Raw genomic sequence first — 12774 nt, 5'->3', positions numbered from 1 at the left:
AACATTATGAATTAACAACTCTTTCAGTCAAATAATGTTTCAGCAGCCATCACTTACAAATAGAAACAGACAATAACGATAGTTACAAATAATGTTTGATTAAATGCTTATTGTGTGAAAGTATTGATTAAAATAAAAAGAAAAAAGGAATGTTCTAAACATTTAACTATCAAGTGACAGTTCAGCAATATATGCGCAAATGAGAGCTTATGAAACAGTGTTCAATTAGGAAAGTAAAACACTAAAAATAAAACATATTTTCAAATGACACTATTATTTGGTCTATAAAAACTGTAGTAAAAAATTCTATTAAACATCAAAATAAAAATTAATTAAAGAATAATAGAATATTTATACATTTTGTATGTGTGAGTAAGAGATAAACATCTTTAAGCTATATCATGACTGAGGTATATTATTAAACTTATGTTTAAATCATTTTTGAAGAATTCCCTTATATGAAAAGGCTACATCCGTAGACACTATATGCACGTGTGTATGTGTGTGTTGTAACAAATATACTAATCTCAACTGAAACTATCTAAATTTGTTATAAAATAAATAAGTTTCAAAGCACAGAATCACCTCACAGATTCAAACCACAACCTTTGGTCTAAAAACTTATAACTATAAATTATACGGCTGTTTCATGGTTTTCATCACATATATATATAAATGAAATGATGAGTCAACATATATTTCTTACAGTATAACAACTGTGTTATACTGAAAGTGAAAAGTAGTAGGTAAATTAATTTGAACCTGCAGACGAGTTTTCTTTGCATTTGAATTCCACAATTTAAAATGAAATTTTATTGCTAAAACTATCACATTGCTTTTCATAGAAAACATTTATATATGTATATAAAATAAAGAAGTTATAAGTAAAAACTGATTAAAACTATATTGAATCTTTTTAAAAAGAAAGGCAATGAGAAATTAACAACAGTAATGTGATTAATCAACAGATTATTGGATTCTATTGGTCTTTATTATGAATTCCATATACTCAATTTTACATATTTGAGTATTGGGGAAATGAATAATTTCTTTAATTGCTTAATTAATAATTGATAAATAAATTAAGACTGCAAATAGTGTTAATTATCTCACATTTCTAATGGTAACATATGTATAATGAAGTATCTTAAGGTAAGTTATAATAGTGGGAAACAGCAGTCTTATAAGTGAAAAAAAAAAAAGTATTCTGACAAGTTTCATATCAAAGTATACTGCTAACTTATTTCAAAGAAATTTAACCAAGAGTTTAGTGACACTTGAAACAATGTGATGAAGACTAAAAAGAAAGAATATTTGATTTTCATAAAGGTGAGATTTTACCACATAAACTACCAATGATAATCTTTTCAGGAGTATCTGTTAAATTTCCTGTGCCTGCAGATATCTTTACATTTACTAACCTAGGGTGTTAAGAGGAATTCTTATCTAATGTCATCCACTGTTCAGGATGAGCATGTAAAATTTATAAAGAGTTATCTAATCTATAGGCTGAAAAATATGAAAATAACAATCATAGATATTTTATTATGTTTAGAAAATTTATCATATTACATTAAAATACTAAAAAAAAAGTGAATTTACTACATATGTAGAATAATTTGTATGTATTTAATGTTATGTATGCATGTAAATTTTCAGTGATATATAATTTTCAAAAGCTTTCTTCCAATAACTTTGAGATTTGAATTTACATTATTTTCACCTAATTAATTTCAAAAGGTTTTTTCATGGCCAAATTACATTTTTGTGGAGCAAAGTGATTTACATATGAACACTAGTTATTTTATTGACTATAGAGGTATAATAGGAAAATTTCAAACCTGGCAGGATTAGAAATAGGAAGAGTGAGCACTGAAATAGTATCATAAAGTAACTAGTCCAATTTTCTATCGCTTATGCCAACACACTTCCCTAATGTTCAAATGATACTGAACACTTTTGTAAATAAATTTACTTTAATAAACCAAAATATCTATTCTCATCGCAGTAGACATATTTATTAATCATTTGGAATAATGATGCTTAAATCTTGTATACAATCACAATTTCTGCCTTGATAAATCTTTATGAGCAATTATCAATATTTGTATTTATCTGTTTAAAAGTTTAATTTCATTCGTTGTTTACGCTCACCTTTTTAATCATTTATCTTACAAATTTAACAAATAAATTCATATGCATGATACATGGTAAGTTGGCATTTTTACATCATATATTCAAGCTTAATTTTCCAGTGATATTTGTGTGTATATATATCAAAATCTTATGCATGTATACAAACTCACATACACACACACATACATATATTTATGTAGAAATGTAAAATCCCATGCTCGTAAACATATTTTCAGTGGTTGTTATAAAGTAAATATAAACTTCAACAAAAATCAGTATAATTTGAATATCATACATAATGTCATTTCTTAATCATTAATTTCATTCAACTTCAGTATATTTGCTCAACATTTTTTTTAGAGAACAGCATCATTGTTTACAGATATCAAGTTTTACAAAATAACTTGTGGATGTTACTTTTCGAGCATTTCCATGGTTTCCAGATTTTGTTTCTTGTTTTTATTCCTTCTTTTTAAGAAGTTTTAGCCCAAAAGTTTCAAAGGCCTTTAATTTAAGATGGCAGTAAAGAGGTTGTGTAAAACGAAATAATTCAATTTTTTTTTTTAAATGTTTCCTGTTGAATTTTATCTGCCAGCTTTTTAAATGACAAACTGGTTTTAGGTTAAGAGGTCACTTTTTCTGCAAAGTTCATCACATGAAAGTCCATAATTTCTTGAAATATTACGCAGACTACTAACATTAGAATTGTCTTCAGTTTTTCTACTTCATTTGTCTCGTACCATTGGTCTTTCATCTGTTTCACATATAACTCTCAATCTGATCCATCCTGCCCTGATAACAGCAAAGCAAAAAGAGAAGTAGAATTTAATCTAATTTTATGAATAAAAAGAAAACTATAAAAATATCAATAGAATTTTTCATTAAGGACAAATCAAATTGTAATTTTTTACAAATAAAAATAGGTAGTTATAACAAAGGAATTAGGAAAATTATTCAAGTTACCTTTTCACATAGAGCCAAATCACAGTGCTAGTTAGATCCCAAAGAATGATAAATGACATATAAAGAAGAACAATGAAGCAACTGTCAGATATCATCTTTCTAACAGCATACAGAAAACTATCCATCTGTCGAGCAGCAACTCGAGAATGCTGATCATCAACTCTATAATAAAAGGTAAATGTATCAGTAAATAATGTAAAATGTGTTATAATGCATAATATATTAATTGCATAGCAAAAAACACTAAGATTATTGAGGTGTATGACAGAGTTACCTGTGATAGAATGTTTCATATTTTACAATAGGCAATAGAGTTTCAATGAATACATTATTATGTAAGAAACCCTCTTAAAAAAAATAAATCTTTATTCCATCATTAATATGAAATGGAAGGAATTCATTATTTCCATCAAAATTATAAAGCAATTCGTAAGTTCATTGGAAACAAAAGAGATATCAATGATGTCATTTTACATAGAGGTGATGCCTTAGACTGATTGTTGGCACACCGTCGCTTACGACGTCGAGGGTTCCAGTTGATCCGATCAACAGAACAGCCTACTCGTGAAATTAACGTGCAAGTGGCTAAGCACTCCACAGACACGTGTACCCTTAATGTAGTTCTCGGGGATATTCAGCGTGACACAGTGTCACAAGGCTGACCCTTTGAATTACAGGCACAACAGAAACAGGAAGGAAGAGTGAGAGAAAGTTGTGGTGAAAGAGTACAGCAGTGTTCGCCACCAACCCCTGCCGGAGCCTCGTGGAGCTTTTTAGGTGTTTTCGCTCAATAAACACTCACAATGCCCAGTCTGGGGATCGAAACCGCGATCCTATGACCGCGAGTCCGCTGCCGTAACTGCTGGGCCATTTCGCCTCCACCTTAGACTGATATATCACTAAGATACATCACTTAACAAATTGGATACATAAATGTTATACTCTGTGCACAATAGAGACCAAATCTGTACCACAACCCACATCTCTGTGTACAGTAGTCCTTCAGTCTAGAATGAAATTTGGATTTCTCTGAAATGTTTAATAGATAAATTGTAACCTGGTGGGCTCAATTAAAAAAGACTGGAGAAAAATGTATTGGTTATAGAGCATTTTACTTTGACATCTAAGATACTAAACTTGAAATCTTGTATTACAAGTAACTGCTACTGCTGATGAGTACAGAACTGCATGCAATGACAATTCAAATGGTAATGCTTGAGACTGAAAAACAGAAACTAAACATTCTTCTGTGTGAGAAACACGTAGCTTCAATTAATAAAGAACTTCCTGTCAAAAAACTTCTGTTTTTTTTTCTTTCTCATTTTTTAGTGTTTGAACATCTAGGTAGATAACATTTCAATTGAGTAAGAATTTAACAATTTTATTTGTTAATGACTTAAATAAAGAAACAGAGGTTGAACTTAGAGATAGTAATCAACATGATATTTCATTGTCATCTGTGGACGCCTGTGTGGAATTGATATTGATTTATTGATTCTGAGAAAGAATGGAGTGATTGCATATTGATCATTAGATCAATGCTTTTGTTAATGAATGGCAAAGATTAGAAGAAAAAATTACTGATATATTTTAAATGAAAGGTCTTTGCATGCTGCTGTATAAATCTTTGAATGGAGGAGATAAAGGTATATGACAGAATGCCTTTTACAAATGGTTGTAGTGCAGCTTCCAAATTACAAAAACTGCCAGAGTACAAATTCAGCTGAGACAGGAAATGGATGCCCAGGGATCGATATCTTTGCATATGTATGTGAAAACATGGAAAGTCAACTTACCTATATTCAACCTACTTGATCAAGTGAAAGTGATATGACAACAGGTAAAAACCAACAATAACTAACAACCACATTCACAATGCATATCAACAATCATTACATCCTATCACTAAATTTGATTCAAATCCATACAATAGCTATGCTTTTGTGATTTTTTTCACTGTATTAACATTTCATCAAAATCTCTCATTTTTAAGAGAAATGAAAGATTTATATAAAACACTACAAGGATTTAAGGTATATTAATAAATTTCAACAGAAAATAAATGACTAAAGTAAATTCTTGAAAGAAATAGTTGAAGTAAAATTAATGAATTAATAAAATGATATAAAGAAACTGCATAAACTAGAACCATGAAAATCATGCCAATTAAAAAAAAAAAAAAAAAAAAAAAAAGGAAAAATACTCATTATCATGGACATTTTATAAATGGTTTCTGAAAAATAAAGAGCTTACTTCTGGTATGTTTTTGGTTCAATAGGTGGAAACTTACACCCTTTCACTTCAACTTTGAAATCTGATAAATCTCTAACAGTACACTTGGCATCAGGTAAATACCTCTGTAAGTATTCACAATAAGTAATGCTATGTGTCTTGGAGAGTTTTCGAACAGAATTCTGATACACATCATGCAAATAAAGATGTCTCTTTAAGTAAGAATTCATCCAGGCTTCTAACATTGGATATTCCATGGCGTTGATTTGAGTTGCATGCATACGGATACGGCTGTTGATGTCAGCTCGACTCAGCTCCAAAAGACTAGTCTAAAAAGTCAATAGAAAAGCAGTAGTTAAAATTAAATATTCTTTGTTTCTTTTTTTGTTTCAGTCACTGAACTGTAACCATAATTAAAAATGAGTAGTAATTATTGTGTTTTTAAAGTATAGAGATAGAACACCAATTATTGAAAATTCTTTTAAAAATTTAAAAAATACCAGAGTATATAGAATATATTTTTGATGAACAAAAATAAATATGATCAATTTGTTAGAGTCTCTCATCATAAGGAAATATATATATATATATGTGTGTGTATACAGACCTATGGACAGAAACACAGATAGATGGATAGATAAAAAAAAATTGAAATTTTCAAATAATATAAAATTAATAAAAAGAAATCTAACTTCCAATGGATACTAAGAAAGCAAGCTAGAAAAACATTTAGAATATTGGATTTATAGCAACCTTACACCTTAGCTTCCATTACAGGCATCTGAACGTTGTGCTTAAGACATAACTAGTTTTGCTTTAGTAATCTATTATAATGCATTCCTCCTTCACTAAATTTAGTAAATTTCACATCTGGACTAAAAACTAGCACTGAAGAAATAGGTAAGCAAATAATCTGATATTTCCACAAAAATGGTCTCACAGCAAAAATATTTTTCTTATGTTGCATATACAGTCATGGTGTTGTATATAATTTAGAAAAGAGAACCTGTACTCAATACTGCAGTTTGCCTAATGGCATAACAGTGGTGGTTGGAATTCAAACACATGAATTTTGTGTCAGTGTACCAGTAGTTAAATCATTCATCTATGAAACAGAAAAACATGCTCTCAACAACTGATAACTTAACTAAAATGTCTTCAGTAAATGTCAAGAATAAAAACGCCATCAAAAGAGTAAAATTTTATTGAACTCATATTCTTAAACATTTTCTCACTTTTAAATCGATCCTTTTATCAATCATATCAATATAAAATTGCCAAATATAAATTTAAAGTTTGATATCATTATAAGGCAATAAATTTAGATGCAAAATAGACAAAATCGAAGATTAAGCTTGCGGAAACAAACACTGCTAATGATAAAAGTAATGCTATCTATAAATAGAATAAAAACAAATTATAATTGAAATAAATTCAGAAGAAAAGACAGTATCAACTTGTGTTATCAATGTAAAAAAAAACGTTTATAAAAATAACGCAAAAAAACTCACAATATCTGTGTAGTATCCAAGTGCTTGAAAGGACTCTCTGCGAAAGAGTTTCTCACTAAATGCAGATGTCAGGTATATAAAAAGTACCATTAATAAGCTAATTATCATTTTTGGTACAAACATTGTCTTAAGAATCTGTGAAAAGGAAAACAAAAAATACAATTAAAATCTGTACTTATAGAAAATGTTATTATAGTCTTCGATTATAATTTCAGATTCACAATTACTTTTATGGTATGTGATCTGATGTTTCGTTTTAACTATAAAAATTATTATATATTTTTTATTCATATAACAACAAAAATTACACACACCCTGATTATAGCAAGAAATAATAAAAAACAATAAATAAAATGTAACAATGATAAACAAATTGAACCCTAAAAATAAAGTTAATGCTAATAAAATTACTAATTAAAAATCACATACATCATATTTTAATTACTTAAGTTTACAAACTGAAATAAATTTAAATGATTTTAAAATGTGTAATAACATAAAGTAAGGAACAATAACAGTTCAATATCAATATCATTCAATTAAAACACCATCAGCAAAATAAGCTATTTTAAAGATAGCCCATACTATTCACGAAATAAACAACAATATGTAAACTGAAGATCAAACATATATTTTGATCATAGAAATAGATAACAGTCTCTATCTAAATTAGATATACAATTGCATGAAAGATAACTTATATTCAAATTGTTAATACTAAATTTTAATGAGATGAAATGCTGTGCAACAGTATTATAAATAAACCCATAAATACATTAAGCAAAAAAGAAAATTCAAGAGTTAAAGAATGGTTATGTGATCAACTCCTAAAAAGAAATAGAAAGAGGCAAGTATACTAAAAACAAGGACGTATCCAAGATTTAAAATATATATATTTTAACTTAATAGACATGTTTAATTACACTCTTAAAATCTTATTAGAGATATTAATTTTATCAGTAATATTGGAGAGAAGAATATAATCAAGAATACCATTATGACTGATCAGGTTATCACTTATTTGAAGTGTTTATGTTTCTTTTAATGTCCTTTGAAATATGTTGTTATTCTTATTTATCAGATCTTTGGGTTTTTAATCGATTATTTTCTATGTATAACAGAGAATTTCTAATTAACCTAGATAAACTGAAAATATCCACACTTCTTAATTTTATGGAACATTTTACTTCTTGGCCAATGATTCTACTTCCAATAATAATCTAGTAACACAAATTATCTGGTATCATGACCAGTAACCTTTCAAATAAAGCAACTATTTAGGTCTTGAAATATTGCACTGTTTCTTGTTTTATCACATAACATGGCATGTCCATAGATCTCCAGATAACAAGCAACAATGAAGATTAAAATAAACACATTACTATATTTCTGGATAATATTCATTGGCTTCAAACATTTTATCAAAGGTTATCTTAATGATAAACAATGAAACATTCAATTTCCTGTCAAAACAGAGTACAAAATTTCACACCTTTATTTTATTTCTAGCTTTATAGCACTGTCACAGACCTACTATTGAAATTTAAATATTTTATGTAAAATAAAAGAAAAGAGATAATCTCATTGTTTAATACTCTTATATAAATACAAACTGAAAATAACCTTCGAAATTTCAACTAATAGAGTAAATTAGGTTCTTAACCAACGTTAAACAACAACTAAGGAATAATAATTCTACATAAAATACTCTCCCACCTCTACAAGCTAAGTCTGAGGCCAAGTTTAATTCACTTTTGTAGGTAGATCCTTTTACATGTTATGTGTATATCTTTGGAAAAGATAGATATATCTACTCCTATTTCCTTAACTGATTTTCTTACAGATTTGTTCAGAGTAGAAAGAACAGTATGCATAGTTTTCTTGGCTTTTCAAGAAGGAGTGGAAGGAAGATGGGAGAAATCTAGACTCAATCTAGAGACTTGGTTCAAATGCTAGAAACATACAAGAATTTATTAAATTAGCCAATGGTAGATGATACTAAGTCAGATGGTGGATTAAGTCTTCTACAGAAGAACAAGAGCTGGCTTCCACTTCTCATAAAGAGTTATAAATTTTATTTAATATATGTTCACATTAACAGATTACAAAGATTTAGTTATTATATGGTGCGGTTATATTTCAGTTTACAAATAATTTATGCAGCATCAATGTTCTTTTCCATAGTAAAAAAAAAGTGCTGACTAAACCACACCAAAGTATTGCAAAAACATATTTAAATATTCAAGTACTAATTTTTGTCATACTAATAACCCACTAAAACAAATGCAGCATTCTATATTATTCACAAGACATAAAAGAAATTCTATATACAAGTACATGCAGATACATATATATGTGCAGATTGTTTAGGTATTGAACTTCCTGCCCAAAGCTCGTGAGTTATGTATACAAGTCTTTAAGGAAAACCAATGAAATGCTCCAATAAATTTGAACTCGTAAACTATAAGCAGGTAATTCAATATCTCAACCATACTATTTTCAGTCAGCCAACAAAAGAATGTAGACAAAATGTTTTAGATGTTTTAGGATAATGATTCAATAATATTCACATTTAATTACCTAAGTTATATTTAACTATGTACAGATTAAATAGCTAAAATGCTGTTTATATATCAGAAAATATATTTAATCAATGAATAACACATTTAGTTACTACTGTTTATATATTGACATGATAGCTTGTTAATGTATCAAGACATGATTTACAGTATGGAAAAATAATGATGATGAAGCAAACACTACGCTAACAATAATCAAACTATAGATTGGAGCATTACATTAATCAGAAATCAATTACATCATAAGGATAAAATTGTAGGTTGATCCTGAGAAGAAGCTAATTATAAATTATAGTTGTGCACCTTTTTTAAATCAACTAATATTTATACATAATTGATTATTGTAGTGAATTTTATAATATAGAATTAGCACTATTTCATTCTTTTACTAGTTTCAGCCAGTTAGCTGTGGCCTTGCTGGTGCATTGGCACTTTTCCATTACTGTAGACTATGTCTGTAAATTTACTTCTTCCAAATTACTGGTACATCCTTCTCAACAAAATCCTCAATTGTTATTGGGTATCACAGTTTAAACCTGTGACTGTTAAGACAATCAAACTTTACCAACTCTCAATAAATAGCCATGTCCAACACAATATAATCATTATTATTTGAAAAAGAAAATAACATTTTATTTTTATATTAAGTATTACTGAATCATACAAATTCAATTGTGCATGCATTCCTTGATACATATAGCTGCATGCAAATGCAAAAACATTGAAAAATAAAACAGGCAAAATAAATTAAAAGAGCAACAAAAAGGAACACCTGCCTAATTTACTTTTTGTAGGTAATTCACCAGAAATATTATGATACTCGAGTTTTAAGGTAATTTTTGTGCTATATCATTTTTATTTCTATTTCAGTTCACCTCTTACTTCCACATGTTTAAAATTGCAGTTAACAAATTTACAGTGGTTAAATCATTTGAATTAGATTATTAGCTCTCTCAGTAAAAATTATATGTGAATATTTTCTTGTTTTAAAAGTATTTATTTTGCAAACATGAAGAGACCTTCTTAATCAATGAAGCAGACTAGCATTGAGAAGATCAACATCTATAGTAATAAGATTTAAATTGATGATCGTTTGCATTCTGTTGTATATAATGCATGTGATTACACATGCAGTGTGCATACACATGATTGTATACACTATTTGCAGTGCATATAGTTGGATTGTGCTTGTATATTGTTGTTTATACAAACCCTTCACTCTGCTTCCCATCACCTCTCACAGACTACTATAAAATTCTATCTATTCTGAGTGAATCCCACTCTACACACTAGATGCACATTACAATATTTGGCCATTCCTTACTGTCACATATTAGCATACATTGTCTGACCACTTTGTACTGATATCAACTCTTTTGCATCCTTCCTCATTTTCCTATTGTCCATAATACTAACTTCCTGCCTTACTTCGCTCAAACATAACTTCAATCCTAATTTACTTGATATTGTTACAAAACTTTTCAACCCTCTGCTATTGCTCCCTCTTTCACAGTTCCCTTCTACGCTACTCAACTCAGCTTTACTTATTTCTTTCACCTTATATTATTCCTTTGTTTCATTCTCTACTTTGTGTACAATATTACAACTAAAGAAGCAATCATTAAAAAGAATGTTAAAACCCCTCTCTTGGACCAGATACTAGTTTATGCCTCTGGTATTCATTTTCAGCTGAACTGAATGGCCTGGAACATCATGAAATGCTTTGAAATATTACAATACCGAGCCCAGCCCAAGAATTGAACCTCCAACTTTAAGATCATGAGTTTAATATCCTAATTACCACACTAAGGTTCTTTACACTCAATCTAAACAACTATACTTAACTAAAAATAAACAGCTTATGGCTACACAACAATGTGAGAAATCATTATTAGCATTAACATGTTAACTGTGACAGGTCCCAGAAAATTGTCATTTGCACATAAATTGATTTTCCAGCAACATATACATGATGTCCAAAACCGGACTGAGTACTGTGAAATTTGATGCAAAAGAGTGAGTGACAGTGGAAGAGATTTATTTAAAAGGTAGACTAAAGATAACATAGCAATAAGTGCCAGGTTAATTATCAACGCATTGAGTTTCAAAATTAATATCTGCTATCCTGTAGATCAATTTGACAATATCAGCTAGTAAAGTTATGACAATGATTGAAAACAGTGACAGTATATACTGAGGTTATTATCATCATCAACAAAAATTTGCTTTTGAGAGAAGGTAACATAACTATTAAATATTATAATTATTAGAAGGAAACCTATTATATTTGTTACTCCAGTATAAAAATAAATTGTATTGTATTCTACGTAAACTAAACTAACTGAAATCCAGCAAATGAAATTCGGAAAAGTAGACTTCCTAAGTAAGTACAATTCTAAAGAAAGTATTCAATTAGAAATTAGCATATATTTTCTAAAAAAAAAAGTGTTCTTAGTATTAAATGAGTAAACAATACGAGTAATGATGACGATTTACAAAAAAATTTTGTAAATCATTTAAAATAAATTAATTTTAACATTTCCTAACTATAAGCATCTGAAATTCCTTGAGTAGGCTTCCAATTAAATGTATTTATAAACATCCGCTATAACAACAGCACTGATGTAAGTTAATTTATATATATATAATCGATAACACACACACATAGGCACAGGCATGGCTACATGGTAAAAAACTTGCTTCCCAACCACATGGTTTTGGTTCCCACCACCTGATATGTTGGGTAAATGTCTTCAACTACAGTCCCAGGCCAACCAAAGCTTTGTGAATAGATTTGGCAGATGGAAAATGAAAGAAGCCTTCATAGGTATGTATGTGTGTTAATGTCTCTTCACCTTGACATTGCCTGATGGTTGTAAACGAGTGTCACCATCATGCAAGCAGTGTCTGTCGTTTCCATTCTTCCATGTCTGGTCATGGGGAAATATTTTTCCTGGAAAAAAGGTGAGAGTTGGCAACAGGAAGGGTATCTGGCTGTAGAAAATACCCTCAACAAAATTCCATCTGACCTATGAGAGAACTTCAAAATGGACGCTAGACTAATGATAATTAAATATAAATTCAATTAGCTGGTGAATTCCATATATTACTTTTTCAATTATCGTTTCCATATCATTAGATATTGGAAAAGAACATGCAGACAAAAAAACTGGTGTTCAGTGTGAAATCTTGCACCAACTCAACTGTGTGACATGTGCTTTACCTTTGAGAAGAATTTGCTTACAGAATGACAACATCTTTTCTTTGCAGATTTACAGCATGAACTGGGTTTTCTATGAGCATTATCCAGAGATGGTAATCCCCGATCTATTTTGAAAGAGTAATATTTTTTT

At 29.2% G+C, this 12774-nt stretch overlaps 1 protein-coding gene across 2 annotated transcripts in view; it reads right to left on the bottom strand.

Moving 5' to 3' along the window:
• Positions 1 to 6: 6 nt before the first annotated feature.
• Positions 7 to 12774, bottom strand: part of LOC106875217 (uncharacterized) — a 121244-nt gene continuing 108476 nt past the window's right edge. The window contains exons 16-20 of one of the 2 annotated variants that reach the window (XM_052966445.1): positions 12645 to 12748; positions 6843 to 6977; positions 5353 to 5660; positions 3100 to 3261; positions 7 to 2928 (exon numbers count right to left, since the gene is read on the bottom strand). In XM_052966445.1, coding sequence (XP_052822405.1) covers positions 2862 to 2928; positions 3100 to 3261; positions 5353 to 5660; positions 6843 to 6977; positions 12645 to 12748 — 776 coding nt within the window. In that variant the 3' untranslated portion in view covers positions 7 to 2861. The remainder of the gene's footprint in view (positions 2929 to 3099; positions 3262 to 5352; positions 5661 to 6842; positions 6978 to 12644; positions 12749 to 12774) is intronic. The other variant, XM_052966446.1, reaches the window with a different exon arrangement.

Source organism: Octopus bimaculoides, chromosome 3 (genome assembly GCF_001194135.2).
Source record: "Octopus bimaculoides isolate UCB-OBI-ISO-001 chromosome 3, ASM119413v2, whole genome shotgun sequence".
NCBI classification, from domain to species: Eukaryota; Metazoa; Mollusca; class Cephalopoda; order Octopoda; family Octopodidae; genus Octopus; species Octopus bimaculoides.
This window is presented reverse-complemented; position numbering and strand designations above follow the sequence as displayed.